We start from the raw sequence: 22,179 nt of genomic DNA on the forward strand, positions 1-22,179 counted from the left end.
CAAAGCCTTGCGCGTGGAAGATCTGGAAGAAAAAAATTGACTGAAAGTTTATGGACAGATGTCAGCTATTTGGGGAGCTTTGAAGTTCCTTGGAGATCATTTTGTTCACTTGCATGGTTGTATCGTGCTATGTTGGACTTGCCTTGTATTTCAGGAGCTGGCCCTTGGGCTCATGGTTCTTGCTTTACCATTTGAATAGGGGAGGGTCTTTGCTTTTGTAGCTGGAACAAGCACTGCAAGGAGAGGAGGAAGGAAGCACACTTTTTCTGCAGATGAGGCAGCAGTTCAAAGAGGATGAGAAGGCGTACAACCACAAGCTGCAGGCCTACCAGGACGGGCAGCAGCGCCAGGCTCAGCTAGTGCAGAAGATGCAGAACAAGGTGGGTGGTGGCACCTTGGCCATGTTTCTTGGGCAGGAAAATAGTGAGGTTTCTTCAGGATGACCCTGAACAGGAGGTCCTCAAGAGGATTCAGGAGGACTGAACAGTGGAACTTTGTACAGAAGTTCTCTGACATTTAACAGTCTTGTTTTATGGCCAGGCTGGCGCCTCAAAGTCTGGGGGCTCCAATTGTATCTGGGGTGCATAGCATGATGTCCATGCAAATTAGCTTCCAAACTGAGGAAAAAGGCTTAAATGCAAGAAAAATAAGGCACCGAAAACATTTATTTTGGTGGAAAACGACATCCTGTGAACAGTCCTTTGTTGTGGTCATCAAAAATCTGTTTTTAAGAGATGGTCATGGTGCGGGAAAACAAAGCATCTATGCGGGGCAACGTTCAGTTTGACAGCAGGTTTCCAGGGGGGAGGGTGATACCAGAGCCAGCCAAAGTCTTGATCATGGGGGCTGTCTGAAGGAGATTGCTCATCCATGCAGGTGAGGCTATTCCTTCGGAAGCCTGGTGGTAGCAGCAGTTGAAGCTGGCACTTTTCATTTGGAGGGTAAATCCCTCCAGACAGGACTTGGTGAGCCCTGTCTTTTAAAAAAAAAAACTTATGCTTGATACAAATTAATCCACTGAATGTTTGGTCAGACCATATTGGCTCTGATTACATGACCCCGATCTCAAAAGGGCCCCAACTATGGGGCCCTAACAAAACCAGTCAAAAAAAGATAGAAAAATTGGAGAAAGCACAGAGATGTGCCTCTGAGCAAAGGCGAATAGCTGAACCTGAAAAAGCTGAATACGTATTCGGCTTTTTTGGGAATTGCCTATTCAGCTTTGGGAAGATCCCCAGGTTTTGGTGTTCGGTAAACCCGAAGCCCGAAAATTACCAAAACGTCTAATTTCAGGTTTATTTTCGGTTCAGGTTTATTGATAAGCACAACCCTACTTTTGTATTGTTTTCAGGATCTGTTAAGCTGCCTGGCAAGCAGTGTTAGATACTTGCTAATGAAAAATCCCTCCCATCTACATCTCTCCAAAGCTCCTGGAGGGACTAGGAAGACTTTGAGTTGTTTAAAGGGACCAGTAGCTCTGATGTTAAGAAGAACATATTGTATTCTTTTTAAAGCTTCTAGAGATCCCTTCCATCTTCAGGTCTCTCATCTGATGTTTCTCATTCCCCACCACATTGGCAGTCACAGTTTATCTTGGGTTCTGCTTAATCAGCCAAGATTGGAAGCCAAGGCACAGGAAAATCACAGTCACCAGTGCTAGTACCAGGACTGCATCAGGGGCATTTCTTCATGACAATTACTTTAATATTGTCATTTCATTCTCCCACCCCCTTGCAGATGTTTTTCTCAGGCTTATATTCTCAATGGATGCTGCTGGGAAGACAGCTTTACTTTCCTCAACTATCATTCTCCCCAAACACTTCTAACAATTGGTGTTTTTATACGGCCCATCCCAAAGACTCCAGTTTATCTGCTACACAGACTTCCCTTCTCTCTGGCTTCTGGAATAATCATGGATTTAAACTTATGATCGCTTCTGCTCTCCAGTAGTTCTGGCTGTAGACTTGGCCTAGCATGCCACAAATTAAAATGTCAGTTGTTCATCCATCTTTAACAAGGCGGATTCAGGCAAGGAGAACATGATTAGTTAGTGACTCCAGTGCACGAAGCTGATCTCAACTAACTGAAGAGAACCAGGGTGTTCCAGAACAGCCACTTGTTGGCATCACTTTGCATAAGGAAAAGTGGCAAAGAGGTTTACTGCGGTATATAACCACTGTAGTATATCACCAGAACAAGACCATATTGAGAAAATAGAGGAGCTGTGTGTGGGGACAGGAAGTGAGGGATTGCACACGGAACATACTAAATTAATCTGTGTCCTCAAATTAGAGAACGGCACTTCCTGATTTCTTCTTGTCTTTATACCTATGAATTCTATATTTTTTAGAGCCAAAGTATTAGGATTAGGGAACATTTCTAGGAGATTGTTTATTCAATGTAGGTACCAGTTCCAACCTTGGCGAAGTGTTTCTGGAAAATCTTTGAGTTTTCAGACAAGTGGGCTAGAACATTTAAAGTTATGTAATGTGGAGTTTGCATAGAATGGGGTGGGCATTAGGATATTGATTGGTAGCATGAATATGATGGGTATCACCATAGTGTGACTCTAGATGTGGAAGAACATTTCCAGTTCTGTTCATCTGACTACCATCCCTGGTCTATTTTTATTGCACAATGACCATCCACATCCCATCCAATATCTTGGTAGTAGTCCAAGGAGGCTTTTGGCTTCTCTTTAGCATTGATTGAAAACCCATTCAGTGGAAGAGCATTTGCTTGGCATGCAGAAGGTCCCAGGTTCAATCCCCGGCATCTCCAGTTAAAGGGACTAGGCAAGGAGGTGATGTGAAAGACCTCTGCCTGAGACCCCGGAGAGCCGCTGCCAGTCTGCATAGACAATGCTGACTTTGATGGACCAAAGGTCTGATTCAGTATAAGGCAGTTTCATATGTTATTATGTACTGTTGGCCTAGATTTCGGTTCTTGGGAGGACTAAATATCAGAATTAATCTGGGTTGCAATCACCTGAACTACTTCTTTCTTGCTTTCTCTTTCAATTCTCTCTGCCTGAATCTTTTGTCCTTTCTGCTTCTTGGTATAGATGCTGCAATACAAGAAAAGATGTGGGGAGCTGGAGCAGCAACTGCTGGAGAAAACCTCTGAGTGCGAGCATCAGAAACAGATGGTCTGTGTGGCTTTTTTCATGCTGCAAATAATGATGATGAAGCATGTGGCAGTTTGACTCTTAACATCATGGGCAATTTGTATATCACTATCCCATCATGCCACACACATTTAATTGGAGCACGAGCTTGGCAGACAGCCTAGCCTAATGGCATATCTGGTACAAACACTCCTTTGTATAGTTCATATCATTTAAAGGCTTCCCCAGGTTTTTGGGATGTCCAGTGTTTTACTAATACATGGGTCACATAGCTAGCCAGTCAGGCACTTTATTTTATGAAAGCGTTATTGAGCACAGAGCCTTTTTCACAGCAGGGTACAAACTATCTCTGAAAGATAAATAAAGCACTTGAGTACAATTTACAGACTGTGTGAGGTCTAGAGATAGGATTGTAGTTCCTGGAGGGAAGCCTGTACAGGAGTATAATATACATGTTAACCCCAAGCACATTACTGTAGTGGTCATCTGAAGGCATTTACCATAGCTGTTTAATTCCATATCCATAATGGATCACACACAGTGCTTACCTGAAAACAAACAGGTTTACTATTCAGTACCACTATTAATCTACCCGTGCTGTTCAAGCTAGTGACTGAAACTATAGGGTCTCAGTGAAGGGCATCGAGATCAAAGGGGCCAGAGTGGGACTCTGGGAAGAAGCATCATATCATGTGGTGGCAGGATTGACAATACTCTTATATATTTAAAGGTTGAAGCCCAGAAAAACCAAGTTAATGTTCATGTCTGGGTCATTGCAGTCCCCTGGTAACTGACTCAGGGTGGTTGTTTGCATATCCCAGGACTTACTTGCTGAAATTTTGGGGAACCAGAAACTTTGCCATGGCTCCAGGTCACCACCCACCAAATCTTTGCCCTTTTCCCTGTATGAGGCAATCAACTAGCCTGCCTCTTATCAAGTTCTACCCCCTTGTGAATGGTGTTCTCATATTTGAAGGTGGGTTCCACCTTCCAATTGTGCACCATCATCTTCCCAGTTGCTGACCGTTCCTCTTCCTGAGCACCTACATATTGTGTCAGTTCAGTGTGGATAATCTCATAGAAGACCAGGGCATTATATCCCAACAGTATGGGGTAAGGCAAGTATTCCAGTCTTGAAAGGTCAGTCTCTTATGCGAGCCTGTCGGCTGTTATTTGACTGTCAATTGCACTCCCTGCCATTCTTATACATGAATCCAGGGATATGCTACCGGTAGCTTGAGGGTGCTTACCATCTTAGTCTGCAGAGCTCCAGATGCTTCGTTATCCACTCCCTTTCTAGAGGGTGTGTAAAGACCTGCTGCCTGGGACTGGGAAGAGAGAGGCTTCTCACCATTTTAGATAGCAGAGTTCCAGCTCCACTTCCTTCCTAGAAGTGGTATTGAGACTGCCTGCACTGTGAAAAGAGGCTGTTCACCATCTCATCCTGTAGAGTTTTAGTTACTCTAGTTTCCACCCCTTTCTTTTGAGTTGATTCAAAGATCTGTTGCTTGGGATTCAGAAAGGTGAGGACATGAAATCAGGCACCAGACTATCTGTAAACTGTCACGAGGCAGTTTTCCATCTGAGCTTCTCAATTCACCTTTGCTGTTGCTGGAGAAATGGGAGAAAACAGGTGACCAATGGATGGCCATGGAGGGAGTTCTGAGAGCACCCATGCCCTCTTAACTTCCTGCTTCCAGCCCCCGTGCTTATTTTTGTAGAGATTTGTGGAGCATGAGAGCAAGGGCTTGGTATTTTATTCAGGTTTCTGGAGGTGGCTGAATCATTGAGGGTAGAGGGTTGCCACTCTTTCATTGGTTCTGGGCAGAGTGAGATATGCTAATAGGGGGATGTGCCAGTTAAGACAAAGTCATACCCAACAAGTAGTGACTGTTTCTTCTTCTGGACTCTCTCTCAACCTTCTGCTGCCAGATATTCAGGTGCTGCTGCTGAACTTAAAGAAACATGAGGGAAAACATATTATCATACCATTTCAGTGATGGAGATGTAAATTAAGGTGTTGTTGTTTTTTTACTTCTTGGCCACTATTGCATTGCAGGTAGCCATCCAGCTGAGCTGCTCTGAGAGGCTTCTGAATGTCATCCAAATATGTTATTTCCTTGGGAGATTCAGCAGCTCATTATGGCCAGCTTGTGAGGCCTTTTGCAGATAAAATAGCTTGCTCTGCAGCTGTGACAGTCAAATCTCAGGATGCTTCTAAGGTCCAGCCCCTATCGGTTTGGTTACATTTTGGTGGATGCCTTTCTGTTAGTGCAGCTCAAGGATATTGGCAAGCTTCTTGGAGAGGTGTGGCCTACCCCTTCCTCACTCCATCTTTGCCCTTCATCATTTATAACAAAACGTTATGAGTATCTCCAGGTGGATCCTGGAGGTGATCAATGCCTCCTGGAAAGAGAAAATGGTGCCTAAAGAAGGTGGTAGTTCAGGCTGTATTGAAAAAGGTCTCTTTAGATCCCAAGGATCAAAATAATTTTCAGCCAGTTGTTGACTTTCACCAGGAATGGGAGAGGGGAAGTGCATTTTTGATGGACTGTTTTGTAGTTCTTGATTATATAAACCATTGTACCCTTCTGGATCATTTGGCTAGGATGGGAATTGAGGATACCATTTTCCAGTGGTTTGAGTCTTACATGACTCCTTGTTTACAGTAAATGCAGCTGAGTTAGTTTTGTTCAACACCAGTGTTATTGTGGCATGGTGTTCCCCAATGTTCGTTTTTTTTTCCTGCCATGCTGCTTAATATCTGCATGAAACTACAGGGACAAGTCATGCAGAGTTAGGTGGATAAATTGGTTTCTGGAATTCGTGAGACCTGTAGATATGCAGTAATATGGGAAATGTAACAGTCATGAAAAGAAGCACAGGGCCCTGCAGAATGGCTACCTCTTCTGTATCTATTAGAAGCCCTGCTCAGAGCCCTTCATGTATCTAAAGCCTTAGCAGGTATTGTCCTTACGTTGCCTAGTTTTTCTGTGAGCTTGGAGGGTTTGAAACTTTAAAAAAGCTGAGGATTTCTAGATTCTGAGAAAATGGTAATCTATTAAAGAGGTTGTGTTCTTTTTAGTGTATTAACGGTCATGTCTATTTCTGAACTTCCTGCCAATAAATCAGTCTGTCCCTTAATCAGTACTGTTCTACAATTTGTCTTCTTTCCTCATCCTTAGCTCCAAACACGTTTAGACTCAACAGAGTTGCGTTTACGTCGTTTTGAGCATGACCACAGTACAGAGTTGGAGAGTGCCCTCATCCACTTGGAGGAGGAGCAGCAGAGGTGAGGTTAACAGTTTGCTGAGGGTGATTAATGTCCAAGGTAGAATGTATGGGGAAGGCATTTCTTTAGGTTCTGAAGGCTGAGGTCATAAGCAACTTTAAAGGGCAAGACAAGCTCCTTCAGTTGGACCTGGATACCAAATAGGTAGTTGTTTCAGGACTGAGTTGTACAGTCTTTGCAGCCTGTATCAATTAGAAAGCTGCCCGCTGTATTTTATACAAACAGTTGGTTTTGAACTTTTTTCAAGGGCAATTCCCATCTAGATTCATTCCATTTAACAAAAGCTCTATAAAGGGTGGAGGGTCGGTCAGGGTCACAGCATGAGTTATAATAAATGACTCAACGTTTTAGATCATGTTATAGTATAGATTATCAAGGTGTGAATCATTCAGGTGAAATCCCAGTAATCAAAAAGAGGGTGCAGCTGGAGTGCCAGACACATTGAAAAAGGTGCTTCTGTTACCTGAGGATCTGAGAACAAATCACTGCCATGGTACATTCTAGACAGAGGTGTTCCATCTACTCTGTGGTTTGTGTGATTAAGACTCAGAGAAGATCAAATCTAGAAAATACAGGAGTGATTTGGGGCAGTAGAAATATTAACTTGGCAGGTATAATCAAGTAATGTTCTTGTGCTGACTGTATTCATGAATAAATGGTTTGATAGTGATGGAACTAAACCTGGTTTGTTTTAGGGCTCATGCAGTCCCTCCTCTCCTTAAGTGCGGAGGCAAGATTAAAGACTTCCAAATTTCAGAAGGCTTTAATATAGTCTCTCTTTGTTATTTTGCCCAAATAGGGCCAAATTAACAAATTTCAGTTTGTTTCTTACTAACAAATTAGGGGAAACTGCCAATTTGTTAAAGCATCCAATTCAGACATCACAAAAAAAATTCTTTAGATTGAGAAATTCCTAAACCAGGAAGTCTTCTTTCTTGGCTCTGCATGTGAGAGCAGAGGTGGGGAGTGGGTGCGCCATCCTGAAAATAAACCAGACTCTGTCTTGTCGCAAACTCAGTTTGCTCATGATGTCTGAATGCAGTCACTGATATAAAGTATGAATGTTGTACTAGCAATTGTGGCTCATGCAGAGCCTTAATGCGGTGGGAGCCTGGACTTTAGAACAAGGATTTGGAATGAATCACGCAGGCAGAAGCCCCCAGCACTGTGCCCATTATGTCAGTAGTGCTGGCCAGATCAATGAAGTGCCCACTGAGAATGACCTCAGAACCTTGGATCTATTTTGTTCCATAAACAACCTTTTTGGAGAAGATTGTACCTATTTGGCAGTGTTGGTGGGTTGAGGAGGTAGTATATGCCAAGGGGTTGAGTTCCTTTTCCAAATGTCCCCTGTAGGAGAGAATGTTCTATCTGTGTAATAACTGAAATGTCTTGCTGAATGAGCATGGAGACATGCAGGAATTCAAGAATATAATAGAACTCTACTACCCTGTGCTGGTCAGGAAGGAAAATATTGTCTGTAGTTTGCTTTTATCATAGGAGTACCAACCTTTCCCAGATGAATACTCTACTGCGGGAACAGCTGGATCAGATGAAGTCTTCAAATCAGAGACTGGCAGGAGAGCTTAAGAAGGCAGCTATGGATGTGCAAATGCTGAAGAGTGAAATGGGACAGAAAGAATCCCAGTTGCACAAGGGCAGGGAGGTAAATCCTATTAACTTCATAACTACCTTGCAAGATCATGCTTTGAGAGTCATACACTTCATTCTCCAGCTGCCACAGAGTATCCCATGGGACAAGGCAAAAGGGGGTTGACCTTGATTTCAGACAGCATGAAAAGTGACCCATTGATAGGATCAGAACACCAGGACCAGAGAATTCCATGAATATCAGCTCCATCATTTCCCCTTTCCCTGGATCTGTTCCAAATGGATCCTTTTGAAAAAAAATCCTTTAGATCCTAGCTGGTAGAAAGTTGTAACTCTCTACCATACCCCCCTTCCCTCTGCTGGTACAATTGGAAAAAGAGACAAGAGAGAAATTTATTTGGTTCTCTCTCAGTCTTCCTGGTGAATCTGATACCAGCAGAAATTGTGTAGGACTTCTTTTCCATGTTTCTGTATCCAGGGATACAAACAGGGAGGCAATTTCTAGCTGGTGTCAGAATTAAATATTAAATTGCTGTTTTTCCAAATTCACAGTGCAATCCTGAGTAGTGAGGGGGGCAGTTGGGACGGGCCTGGGCATAGCACAAGCGCCGCCTCCTGAAAATTTAAAAAACCCCAAGCACTGAGAAACTGCTCCATTGAGTTACATGGGGCTAGGGCTGTTGAAAAAAAAATTCGGTAAAATTCGGATTCGGCAAAATTCAGCCCGTTTTTATTCAGGAAATGCCGAAGTCCGAACTCCCCCGCTTCAGGTCCGTGCAATTCGGCATGAGGTCCGGAGTTCGGGGGGAAATTCGGCCGAATACAGCCATTAAAATCACAACCGCACCTTTCCGCGGCTCCGGGGGGCATTTTTGGGGGTAGAGGTCCCAAACTTTCAGCGTAGCTTCAAAGGACCCTTCTTGCAATAACCCCCAAGTTTTGTAAAGATTGGATCAGCGGGGGCTGAGATATGGGCCCCGAAAGGGGTCCCCCTCCTTAATGTGCATTTGCAATTAGCAGAGCTTGCCGCCCACTCAAAGCTCCCAGCCCCAACAAACAGCTGAGCTGCGGGGAGCAAGGGCGGGGCAGGTACGAAGAAGTTTGCAAACCATGAAAAGCAACACAACCATGCAAACCATCACGTTTGCAACCATGCAAAGCAACACCTGACGCCTGGGAGTTTGCAAACCATGGAAAGGGACAGAAGAAGTTTGCAAACCATGCAAAGCAACACAACCATGCAAAGCAACACGTTTGCAACCATGCAAAGCAACACCTGACACCTGGGAGTTTGCAAATCATGGAAAGGGACAGAGGCATGCTAGCTAAGCATCAGGAGCAGGACGGGGTGGAATTTCCCCTTTTGCATCGGACTCGGGACCAGGCAAATGCATTCCTTAAGTCACAATTTGAAAACAATTTTTGAGCAAGCATCAAAATAGACCTAACCGATCTTATGAATGAGGGAAAACCTGAGGACACACAACTGAAGCCCCCACCCCTCAAACCAGGGAGAGAGAAACTCGAGGGGGCACACACACTCCAGGCAGAACGGGCGAAAGCCCCCTTTGGCTTCCCCCCCACCCACAGAAACTGCTCCCTCCCCACACACACACAGACTCTGCTTCCCCCCCACACACACACACAGGAGAAAAATTATAGATTAAAGCCCCAAAAGGGGTCTTACTGTGGATGTCTTCTGTTCCATCAGGAGGGACTGGGAGGACTGAATAATCCAATATGATTCCATTTAAGCACGGGAGGTTTTGCTTTGGATTTGCCGCTCTCGAGATGCACACAGGATTGGCTGATCCCATTCATCCCAATAGGGAAAAGGGGGGACCCCATATCTCGGGACCCCCTGACCCAATGTTTACAAAACTTGGGGGGTCTCGCAAGAAGGGTCCTTTGAAGCTCCGCTGAAAGTTTGGGGTCTCTACCCAAAAAAATGCGCCCCCTGCAGCCACGGAAAGGAGCGAATGTGTGCTTTAAATTGAATAAAAATGCACATTAAGGGGAGGACCCCTTTCGGGCCCCATATCTCGGGACCTCCTGACCCAATGTTTACAAAAATTGGGGGGTCTTGCAAGAAGGGTCCTTTGAAGCTCCGCTGAAAGTTTGGGGACTCTACCCCCAAAAATGCGCCCCCTGCAGCCACGGAAAGGAGCGAATGTGCACAAGCACACACACCCCACGGGGATTTCTCTCTCACACACAAACAAATACTCTCTCTTTTCCTGGGCCGCGCAGCAGCTAGGCTCATGCACTCAATCGCTCAAACTGATTGGCCAGAAGAAGACCCAGCTTGGCCACCGATTGGCTGCAGGAAAATGCTGCTTACTAACTGACGGTTATGCTGCTGCGCCAAACTCCGAATTTGCCGAATTTATTCGCCAAACACCCCGAATTCGCTGAATTCGGTTCCCCGTTTTCCCGCCTTTTTTGTGTTCGGTTCCATCCGAACTAAAAACCGCCGAATCGGGAAATTCAGCTGTTTTTTGGTTTCAGGACGAACCGAATCGACAGCCCTACATGGGGCTACACCTCCCTTTTTGCAGGTGCAAGTTCGCGTCTGCAAAAGGAGGCGTTCCCTGGGCGAAAGGGCTGAGGGAGCTGACTAAAGTAATCCCTGAACCCAGAAACATCCCCTTTTTTGTTGTCAGGAACCTTGCACTGCCACAATTAATTTTCTGGAAAATTGTTAGCATAAGTCCTATAGTTTGAAATTATTTTCACTACAAATCCAATTAAGAAGAGTTGGTTTTTATACCCTGATTTTCTCTACCTTTAAGGAGTCTCAGACTGGCTTACAGTTGCCTTCCCTTCCTTTCCCCACAACAAACACCTTGTGAAGTAGGTGGGGTTGGGAGAGTTCTGAGAGAACTATGACTAGCCCAACGTCACCCAACAGGCTTAATGTGAAGGAGTGGGGAATCAAACCCAGTTCTCCAGATTAGAGTCCACCGCTCTTAAACACTACAACACGATAGCTGGTGATTGTTTTTATTTTGAACAGTTTATCCCAGATCACAGGTTACTATTTAGAAAATGTAGGGTGTACATAGATTAACTCTAAGAAACATTATTGTAGAATCACTGAATTCAGGGTTACTGTCCTAAACAATGTGGGTTTGTTTCTGTGTGTATAGAATTCAGGGCGTATAATTGCCCAATTGTTCAGTACCTGTGGTCTGTCGGACTTATTCCATGTTTTCAGCATTTTATCCAAAGGAAATTTTATTTATTTATTTATATACTGTCTTGTAGCCATAAACCCCTTCTGTATGTCTGTTGAGTTAAAAAAAAGATGGGAAGGCTTACCATCAAGGAAATCATTATATTGAATATTCTTCTCTTATGTCAGTCCTCTGTTATCATTGTCCTCATGTGTTTTCCTCTCAGTTGTATCAATAGCTATGAGCCTGTCCATAGGACCAACGTCGTTTTCTCATGTCTGAAATTGCCTGGCATTATCATATGTACTATTAGATGAAGGCCAACACCGTTCTTGGCCATCAAAGTAAGAGAATCTTCCAACACTCATGTTTAAACTCTTCATCCAGTTTGACCTCGATCGTGCTGTTTCAAAGATAACTATTCTTAATCCTCATAATGTGTGTGTGTGTTAAGTGCCGTCAAGTCGCTTCCGACTCATGGCGACCTTATGAATGAAAGTCCTCCAAAATGTCCTATCTTTGACAGCCTTGCTCAGATCTTGCAAATTGAAGGCTGTGGCTTCCTTTATTGAGTCAATCCATCTCTTGTAGGGTCTTCCTCTTTTCCTGCTGCCCTCAACTTTTCCTATCATGACGGTCTTTTCCAGTGATTCTTGTCGTCTCATGACGTGACCAAAATACGATAGTCTCAGTTTAGTCATTTTAGCTACTAGGGTCAGTTCAGGCTTGATTTGATCTATAACCCACTGATTTGTTTTTTTGGCAGTCCACGGAATCCGTAACACTCTCCTCCAACACCACATTTCAAAGGAATCTATTTTCTTCCTATCAGCTTTCTTCACTGTCCAGCTTTCACACCCATACATAGTAATAGGGAATATGATGGCATGAATTAATCTAGTCTTGGTGGCCAGAGTCACATCCTTACACTTCAAAATCTTTTCTAGCTCCTTCATGGCTGCCCTTCCCAGTCTCAATCTCCTTCTAATTTCTTGGCTGCAGTCTCCCTTTTGGTTGATGGTGGAGCCAAGGAATAGCATAATAGCATGCTTGTAAATGCTTGCTGTAAACAAGCTGTGCACCAAATATATAATCTTGGCCTTCAGCTATCACTTGTTGGTTAAAGTTGAAGAGAAAGCTTTACATCTGTCCATTGTTCTTTGGCTCTGTATTCAGTTGGCACTGAGTCACCATCGGTGCAATCCTATGCAGAGTTATTCTAGTCTTAAGTCTGATGATTTTTTAAAAGTAGCACTGCATAGGAGTGCACTGTACGTTTGAAGTTTTAGCCAATTTATTTATTTGTTCGTCACCTTTCCACCCCTATGGGTTCTGTCTCTGCAACTTTTTTTCTATAATATGTGCACATATTCACAAAAACACCATTTTTTTTGGCTTCAAGCTGATTTCTAGATAATTTCACCCTGAACATTATCTATCTTCATTTGGAAGTCATTTCTAGCTTACAGAACATTCTGGTTTCACTTTGGTTTTTGACATTCTTTGTAATACTTTAACTCAGGTAGATGTACCTCTATCATCAACATAGTATAGTAGAGGGACCGTAGAAAATGGGTTCAAATCTCCATTTGGTCATCAAAACTTCCTACAAGAGGACCTTGGGCCAATGATTTTATGTTAGCGTAACCAATCTTAGGAGCCCCGTGGCACAGAGTGGTAAGCTGCAGTACTGCAGTCCAAGCTCTGCTCACGACCTGAGTCTGATCCCGACGGAAGTTGGTTTCAGGTAGCCGGCTCAAGGTTGACTCAGCCTTCCAACCTTCCAAGGTCAGTAAAATGAGTACCCAGCTTGCTGGGGGTAAAGGGAAGATGACTGGGGAAGGCACTGGCAAACCACCCCGTAAACAAAGTCTGCCTAGTAAACGTCGGGATGTGATGCCACCCCATGGGTCAGGAATGACCTGGTGCTTGCACAGGGAACCTTTACCTTTTTAACCAAACTTACATGGTTGTTGTGATGATAAAATGAGGTAACCCTGTGTACACTACCCTGAGATCCTTGGAGGAAAGGTGGGATACCAATGTTAATAATAATAATAATAATGTAATTTTTGCCACTGCTGTAGTATTTCCAGCCACTACTAACCTGCTGCAGTAGTGCCTCAGTTATCATTAAATGTTGTATTACACTTCCACAGACCTTGAGACCACCAAGGTATTACTGGAACTCTACAAGTCATTGTGAATGACTCCTCTATGAGAAGAAGCCTAGATCCAGTGAGAAATTTTGAAACCCTCTGCTCTAAACTGCAACATTGTTTTTATTTATTTATTTATTGTGCTGCATAAGAATAATCCATACGTACGGATTTACAAGCACTGAGACATGCTCATTTACGGAGCAAAATTAGCTCATTCTGAATCCTGGCCAAGCTCTGAGCTCAGAATTTTATTTGCTCAGCCAGAGTTGATGCCAGCCTCACTACAGTGTTGGAAGGGAATACATTTCCTTGAGTCCCTGGTTTGTATTTTAACTGTGCGCTTTTGTTGTGTGTGCTTGGGGATGGTGCAATACCACTGCCTGGTTGGAAAGTGCAGTGTATTGGAAAGTGAAGGTTAGTTTATATGTTATTTATTCATTTTAAAATGTTCCATTTTACAAAAAAAAATCATTACAGTTTACAGAACAAAAAATGCTGTAAAACTAGTTCAGTTATATGAGAATAGGGTTTTCTGTAATCTTTCTGCTTCCCTGTGCCAGTGGCACCAGCTCTAGATTTCTGAGGGCTTTACATAATGTCCTGTCGCTCATGCAGGAGACTTTGGAAGATGCTTTAGAACAGGAGCCCTGTGGCGCAGAGTGGTAAGCTGCAGCACTGCAGTCAAAGCTCTGCTCACGACCTGAGTTCGATCCCAACGGAAGTTGGTTTCAAGTGGCCGGCTCAAGGTTGACTCAGCCTTCCATCCTTCCGAGGTCGGTAAAATGAGGACCCAGCTTGCTGGGGGTAAAGGGAAGATGACTGGGGAAGGCACTGGCAAACCACTCCGTAAACAAAGTCTGCCTAGGAAACGTCGGGATGTGACGTCACCCCATGGGTCAGGAATGACCTGGTGCTTGCACAGAGGACCGTTACCTTACCTTTTTAGAACAGTAGTTATTACAAAAGCAAGAGATTTCTTTCTGCAGCTTCTCTTCAACCAAGTTATGAAGTGTTGGAACTGCGCTGTGCCAGTCATGCTCTTGCCATTGTTCTTCCCAGAGTTATGGCTCGTATTTAAGCAGTGAACACAGTGGGATCCTTTTGCTATGGCGGCAAGCTGTGACACTTCGTGGCAACTTTGCAGAGCTCCGCACCACTGTGGAGAGGTAGGTGCAGCATAAAGGCAATCTTGCTACCAAAGGAGTCCGGATCGCTCAGCAGACAATTACCAAGGAGAGAAATACACTCAAGATCTAACCATTCTTCCTCTGCCAGGCCTTGTTTTTTCAGAATCATTCAGTCCCATCAGCTCCAAAACTACAGTGGGGGCTAGTTGCTGAAATCCCCGTGGCCTCCAAGAATGTTAGTTTCAATAACCATGTGGTTTAAATAACATTATTTATTTTTATTTAGTATTCTTTTGGCCTATCTTTCTTCCAAGGAACTAGGGTGGCATACTCCTCCATTTTGTTTCTTGAAACAACCCTTTGGCATGAGTTAGACCGGTCCCCGGTCACTCAGTAAGTTTCATGGCAATCAGGCATTTGAAGAACCCGAGTCTTGAAGAGCCCATGCCTGGCCAACGTCTTGATGAACCCAAGTCTTGAAGAACCCACGCCTGGCCAAAGTTCTGACTGCTGAACTACACCATAGAAAATATAAAGGGAACTCAGATGACAAGGATTTTTACATCACTGTGATTCAGATAATACGCCGAAAATAATAAAACCCCACATGTAGGGATGGCACTTTTCATATTTTGACTCCTAAATTGCAAGCAGACATGAGGGAAAGGACACTCTGGTCTCTGCCACCAGCCAGAGGCCCAAAGCTGCTGCGTAGTTTTTTGTTTTGGGGTGGACTGGAATCCGTATTGAATTTTATTGTTAGTAAGCATCCCTAAGAACCAATTGCTCATTGAGTACACTTATTTAAAATCAATAAATATGAATATCTGAAAAATGCAAGCACAATTTTGGGCAAAACAGTAAAGAATTTAAAGGGGAAAAGAGCAAAGTTTTTTTTTTAAGTATGGTATACCTGATCTTTTACTCTTTTCGTACACATACATACATATACACAGCTAGAAACCCTAATGCGCAGTCCTAGTGATGGCTGACATCCTAGTCATATGGCAGCATAGTGGATACCAGCATGTTAGGCTTGGAGACATGAGATCATTATGTGTGTAGACTCTGATTTAAAAAAACAACAGCAACTTTTAACCCTTTTTTTACCAGAGGTCTTGCTGAAACAGGAATTGACATGGCAAGAGTGGCCCGCCGCCTCCAGACAGCCTGTCTCAATTTGGATTCTAACTTGCGTCTCTCTGAGAGCAGCTCAGCTTGTTTGCTGGAGAAGCAGCTTCGGGACAAAGTCCGGGAGATGATGCAGCTGCAGAGTCTCTGGGATGGAGAAAAAGCTGACCTAAATTCCAGGTGAGAAGAGAGCTAGTGAGTCTCTGGTCTCCAGAACGTTAGAAAGTTTAAAGGACATACAGACCGACTCCTTCCTTGTTCTGTTGCTATAGAGAAGCAGCCCTCAGTCTATTTCAGCGGATTCTAGGCAATAATGAATATTGTGGTGGGGCAAACAAATAAAACAAAAGGCCCTTTCAAAGAAGGAGATCATTGTTAGTAGTTTGAACACTTATCCCACTGGTATTTGCGGTCTACAGGTTTTGCAGGTTTTTGTGTTATTTCAGCATCCTGTTTGACTAGAGGCAACACTGGGATGAAAGAAATATATGTGTGTGCCATAGGAAGTCAAGCCACTTTCGCCTCCCTTACAGATTGTTTTTCTTTAGCCTTAAGATTTCAACATTATGTGTGAATTGGCAATTTCTGTGTCCTTTAACAAACCTATTTCTTTCCAGAAAATGGACATCCTTGGGTTACTTATTCTCCCTGGTGATCAATTATCCTGTGTCTGGTTGTGTGTTCCAGGATTACAGAACTAACTGCTTTAGGAGATAAACTTAAAGAACAGACCACAAAGAAAGAGAAGACCATCTGTGCCCTAAAAATGGACATTCAGAAATTGGTACACATATCCACAAAACCCCTCTTTCTGTTGCTGTCATATGACACAAAAACCCTTGCCAACACACATGTTCTCACAAAGAGGCACAAACTTTTGTTCATACTGCCACACACACTTACCCTCTCATACTTTCTTTGATCTTTCCCCCATGTCCATTTCTGAGAGACTGCTTATTTTTGAACACTAGGAGGCCAGTAAGGTTGGAGACCTAGAGGAGGTGCAGGACCTAAAGGACGAAATTGACTCTTTGCAGCGTACCTTGAGCAGCATCACACAGGTTTGTGCAATTTCGTCCTGTGCCCATCCCATCAAAGGAGAAGGGAATTACAGAAGGTCCATTTACCTGAAGGTCCAATTACAGTACAACTATGACTCACTACATGTTGTTTGATGATAGAAATCTAAATAATAATTGTTAATAAAGGATGGGACACAGTTCACCAGGAAGTTATGAGTTTCCTCTAAGGCCCTTTCCTGGGTACCCCTATCTTCAGAGTTTAGGTGGGTGGCTACAGCAGAAACAGTCTTGTCTGCAGTAGAACACCAGTTTTGGAACTTCCTCCTTGGCAAGATTGTTTGGCGCCATCATTACTATCCAAGTTTGGCGCCATCATTACTATCCAATCCTGTTCACAGAAGCTTTTCCTATTAATTTTTATATCTTCTACTGCTGCTAATTTTTGAAATTTCATATTTTCATATTTATATTTATTGATGTTTTAATTTTTTTATTTTTTTCAGTTTTTAACCCGCCTTCAATCCCCGGGCAAAGGGCCAGGCTCAGGGCAGCTAACATCATCAGTATCCAATACAATAAAAACAGTGCTCAGTACAATAAAAACCCACAATATACATAGATCGATAAAGTAAACAATTTAAAACAAAATATTGTCGAAGGCTTTCACGGTCAGAGTTCATTGGTTCTTGTAGATTATCTGGGCTGTATGACCGTGGTCTTGGTATTTTCTTTCCTGACGTTTCGCCAGCAGCTGTGGCAGGCATCTTCAGAGGAGTAACACTGAAGGGCAGTGTCTCTCAGTGTCAAGTGTGTAGGAAGAGTAATATATAGTCAGAAAGGGGTTAGGTTTGAGCTGAGTCATTGTCCTGCAAAAAGTATCAAAGGTAATGTGCTAATCATTGTCCTGTAAGTATCAAGATAATGTGCTAATGAGGGTGTGGTATGTTAATATGGAACCATTGTATCCTGAAATGATCTGTTAACATGTGGAATTCAAAGCTAATCCACATGGCTATTGTGGACTGTAGTCTTTGTTAGTCTGGAGGTTTTCAGGACAGGAAGCCAAGCCTTATTCATTCTTAAACTCTCTTCTTTTCTGTTAAAGTTGTGCTGATGTTTATTAATTTCAATGGCTTCTCTGTGCAATCTGACGAAATAGTTGGTAGAATTGTCCAGTATTTCAGTGTCTAGGAATAAGACCCTGTGTCCTGTTTGGGTCAGTCCATGTTCAGCCACTGCTGATTTCTTAGGTTGGCCAAGTCTGCAGTATCTTTCTTGTTCTTTTATCCTTGTTTGTATGCTGCGCTGTGTGGTCCCAATGTAAACTTGTCCACAACTGCAAGGTATGCGATATACTTCTGCAGAGGTGAGGGGGTCTCTTTTGTCTTTTGCTGATCATAGCACCTAGAAAATACAACAGATGCTACGATCAGCTAAAGACAAAAGAGTCCCCCTCACCTCTGCAGGAGTATATCGTATACCTTGCAGTTGTGGACAAGTTTACATTCGGGACCACACAACGCAGCCTTTGGCAACAGAAAGACAGCTCAGTTAAATTTGGGATCCAAACAGCTGTTGTCTTGAGTGTAAAGCACAGGACCCCTCCCCTCCCCAGTACTGATCTGAGATTTCAACTGGGCTCATAGGTGTCAATCAAGATGTAAACATATGAAACAAGCAACCAATGACCTAAATACAGCTTTAAGGGACAAGTTTTTTTTGTTGCTATTTCATTGCAACAGTAGAAAGCTACAGTAGTTGTGTGAGAATACTGAAAAATATGATACCAATATTACCAGATTATATTACTTTGTGCTGACCTTGTTTGCAACTGTAAAATAAATCACTTTTATTAGGGATGGCACCATTTCTGTTCTCAGTAAAGCCATGTGAAATTGGCGTCTGAACTAACAAGATATTAGAATCTCAGTTTCAAGTTTGGCATTTTGAAGCTTTGCTGAATGTGGCTGCCTAGCACACCAGCTTGTGTGGGATTCACTTCCTCTTTTCTCTCATCGTAGTTGGCGCTGGCTGAATCTAAGAACACAGGACTCACCTCCTTGGAAACTGCAAAAACTACAGCGGAGGAGGAGATCCTGTGGCGTACCTCCCCTCTGCGCTCCAGCTCTCCCCATCGTCGGTGGACATCGCCATCTCGGACACGTTCTCCCTGTCCAAACATGGCATTGCAGTCAGTTCAGGCCGTTATCCAGAAATCACAGCAGCGTGAACAGGTTGGCTTGATTGTAATGTACGCTGCATTTAACTATAACATGGTAATATTAAAATATAATCATCATGAAAATGTTGCCAAAAAGTTATTTAAAAATATTTGTACAATTGTACACTTCCTAGTTTTAAAAATAGACTGTATAGTGTTACGAGTTTGGATGTCCTGATTATGGTTAATGTTCTGTGACTATAGTTTTATGTGATGATTCTTGCTGATAATTTGGTGACTTGGTGACAATTTGACAAAATACAGTTTGGGAACAGCTTATAGCTTTGTCTTTGGAGATGGAGAAAATTGAGTTGACTGAAGGTGCAAATGGTGTTGGGCTCTCTCTGGGAATCTGACGCTGTTAGCAGATGTGCTGTATGCTGTTGGAGTGTCTACTTGCTTCCATTGTACTCTGCTTGCATTAGACAGATGTTGCAAAGACACCATACATCTCCAGGGCTTTTTCATCTAAAGGAAACCAAACCTTGTCACATTGCCTTTGGGCTTCTTACCGCTTGGAAAAGCGAGGAATGCCTAACAATAAGTAACAGTTAATATCTATAATTTTATTACTGTCATTTTTACATGTGAATGCTCATAATTCCAGATTAAGTTTGTGAATGCCTCAAAATATACATATCTATAGCTAGATCCATAAAAAATTGGGTCTAGTGAACTATGACAATCACATTGAGAAGGCTGTTATCATTTACCAATATAATTCTTCGTTTTCAGACATTCACCAAAAATTCACATGTGAATGTCATCACTTGCCAAATGTCTGTAACATATATATGTTACACATGTATTCCCTGTAACATATGTATGTAATTTACAGTACAGTCCTAAACAGTTACACCCTTTTAAAACCAATTACTTCAATGGACAGAAGGGTGTAACTGTTTAAAATAAATGTGATGTGACTGCTGGCAGATCCACAACTTCAGTTACAGGTGTGGCTGAGTACTTCAGATGGTAGAAGAGAGATGCAATGGAAATGGCAGAAGAGAGATGCTGAACCCCTCTTTCAATTGCCCCCTATAACTCATCTCTCAAAACCATCAAGCTATGACAAAAAATGATGGGGGAAGGCTTGTAGAGGGGAAAGTGGCAGGTAAAGGAGCAGTTCCTCCCCACTGCTTCTCTGGTTAAAGTCTCCCTTTCCCAGCACCCTGATCCATAACTGTTCTTCATAAGCCATGCTTGAAGACAAGGGATAACCACCATCACGTCTTAAGTCTTCCCATAGTCAGAGTACTCCTTTTTTCCTTTGTAGTCAGTTCTCAAAGTCACTAAAATAACAAGACCTTGCCTAAATTGCCCTGCCATCTTACCAACATCTCTTATCTCCCTTCTTGTGGTCAAAAAGGGCAAGAGTCCAGTAGCACCTTAAAGACTAACAAAAATATTTTCTGGTAGGGTATGAGCTTTCGTGAGCCACAGTGAGCTGTGGCTCACGAAAGCTCACACCCTACCAGAAAATATTTTTGTTAGTCTTTAAGGTGCTACTGGACTCTTGCCCTTTTTGACTACTGCAAACAGACTAACACGGCTACCCACTGTGAATTATCTCCCTTCTTGTGGTTAGGAGAAAGACGGGTGTATAAATATTATAAATAAATAAATGACTATTTAACTCTCAACTGGCTCCCCCTCTTATTCACCACAAAATCCCAACCCCCTCCATTTCACTGTTGATATAAATTGTAATCTATCTATGTGCAGGGTCTGTACCTCCGTTTTCTGCACAGTACCTTGCACACTGATTTATCTATACTAATATTAAATAATAAAAGAAGCTATTTCTTTAACATTGCATATTTTGTCACTAGCACAATACACGTCATTATGGGTAAGGAAAGACTGTGGATTGCAGAGAACCTTGTTGGAGGGGATGGAAATACATCCAGGCTTCTCTAAAAGGCACCCTTAATGGCAGGGCACTGATTCAATGGCAGGGCACTACAGCATGGTGTAGTGGTTAAGAGCAGTGGTTTGGAGCAGTGGAGTCTGATCTGGAGAACCGGGTTTGATTCCCCACTCCTCCACAAGAACGGCGGAGGCTAATCTGGTGAACTGGATTTGTCTCCCCACTCCTACATACGAGGCCAGCTGGGTGACCTTGGGCTAGTCACACTCTCTCAGCCCCAAGTACCTCACAGGGTGTCTGTTGTGGGGAGGGGGAGGGAAGGTGATTGTAAGCTAGTTTGATTCTTCCTTCAGTGGTACAGAAAGTCGGCATATAAAAACCAACTCTTCTTCTTCAATTTCTGTGACAGGTATGTGCAGGCTTTCCCCCCTCATCACCATTTTCCAGGTGATAGGGCAGTTGCTGCCATGACTTCTTGCACTGGCTCTTGCAGTGTGCTAATCTTTTAGATGGCAGAAAGACAGACAGGCACACCTCACCGATAGAGCACCATAGCTAAACCCTGAAAACCGTGGGAAGGGCCACTGTTCCGTGGTAGAGTGTTTGTTTTGCATACAGAAGGTCCCAGGTTCAATCCCCAATATCTCCAGTTAGAAGATATTCTCTGCCTGAGAACCTGGAGAGCCATTGTCAATAGACAGTACTGACCTTGATAGGCCAATGGTCTAACTCAGTATAAGGTATCTTCATGCGTTCATCTGACCTAGTTTTTAAATAGATGTATATTTGCTACCTCTTTCATTTACCCTTGGATTTATCCCAAACATGTATTTTGATATTTATCTTTTAAAATCTAGCTTCCTTTGCTGTGAGGCTCTCATGGTGGATGGAAGTGTTGATCATAGCACTTGGTCCATCTGTTAAATGGGGTGCCTGATCCCCTGTGTATATTATGTTATATGACATGGAAGGAGCCTCATTTGATGATCCCTCTTTATGAACAGGAGTTGCATGTGCAGCTGGAGTCTTGCCGGGATGCACTGGGATCTGTCAAGAAGCAGCTTTCTGACTGCCAGCAGGAAACGCAGGCAGCAAAACAGCAGCTGCAGGAACAGAGAGAGGAATGTGGAGAGCTGACTGGGGCCTTGGAAGATCGCAGGCAGGAACTGCAGCGCTGGAAAGCCTCTGTGGAAAATCTGGGAAGGTGAAAGCAGACAGGGGAAAAGGGAAGTTTAAGATCTGTCCGTATTCTCAGGTGATGGCCATAACTCCGCTTCCTGGCAGTTGTGACTTTTGAGTCTGTATTCCTGAAAGGAAGCTGTCACTCTCTACTATATATCTGTGGTGGCAAAATCTCCTTGTGGTACACTATCCATATTCAGCTGATATATATAATAAATATAATTTATTATATTTTTATCCAGCCCTTCCTGACTAAAG

At 43.2% G+C, this 22,179-nt stretch overlaps 1 protein-coding gene across 1 annotated transcript in view; it reads left to right on the forward strand.

Moving 5' to 3' along the window:
• Positions 1–22,179, forward strand: part of LOC130478265 (rootletin-like) — a 100,636-nt gene that overhangs the window by 17,790 nt on the left and 60,667 nt on the right. Inside the window, exons 4-13 of the mRNA XM_056850415.1 lie at positions 222–380; positions 3,065–3,148; positions 6,313–6,419; positions 7,920–8,085; positions 14,428–14,534; positions 15,609–15,806; positions 16,314–16,410; positions 16,598–16,687; positions 18,670–18,882; positions 21,744–21,943. Coding sequence (XP_056706393.1) covers positions 222–380; positions 3,065–3,148; positions 6,313–6,419; positions 7,920–8,085; positions 14,428–14,534; positions 15,609–15,806; positions 16,314–16,410; positions 16,598–16,687; positions 18,670–18,882; positions 21,744–21,943 — 1,421 coding nt within the window. The remainder of the gene's footprint in view (positions 1–221; positions 381–3,064; positions 3,149–6,312; positions 6,420–7,919; positions 8,086–14,427; positions 14,535–15,608; positions 15,807–16,313; positions 16,411–16,597; positions 16,688–18,669; positions 18,883–21,743; positions 21,944–22,179) is intronic.

The sequence above is a fragment of the Euleptes europaea genome, chromosome 5 (genome assembly GCF_029931775.1).
Source record: "Euleptes europaea isolate rEulEur1 chromosome 5, rEulEur1.hap1, whole genome shotgun sequence".
NCBI lineage: Eukaryota > Metazoa > Chordata > Lepidosauria > Squamata > Sphaerodactylidae > Euleptes > Euleptes europaea.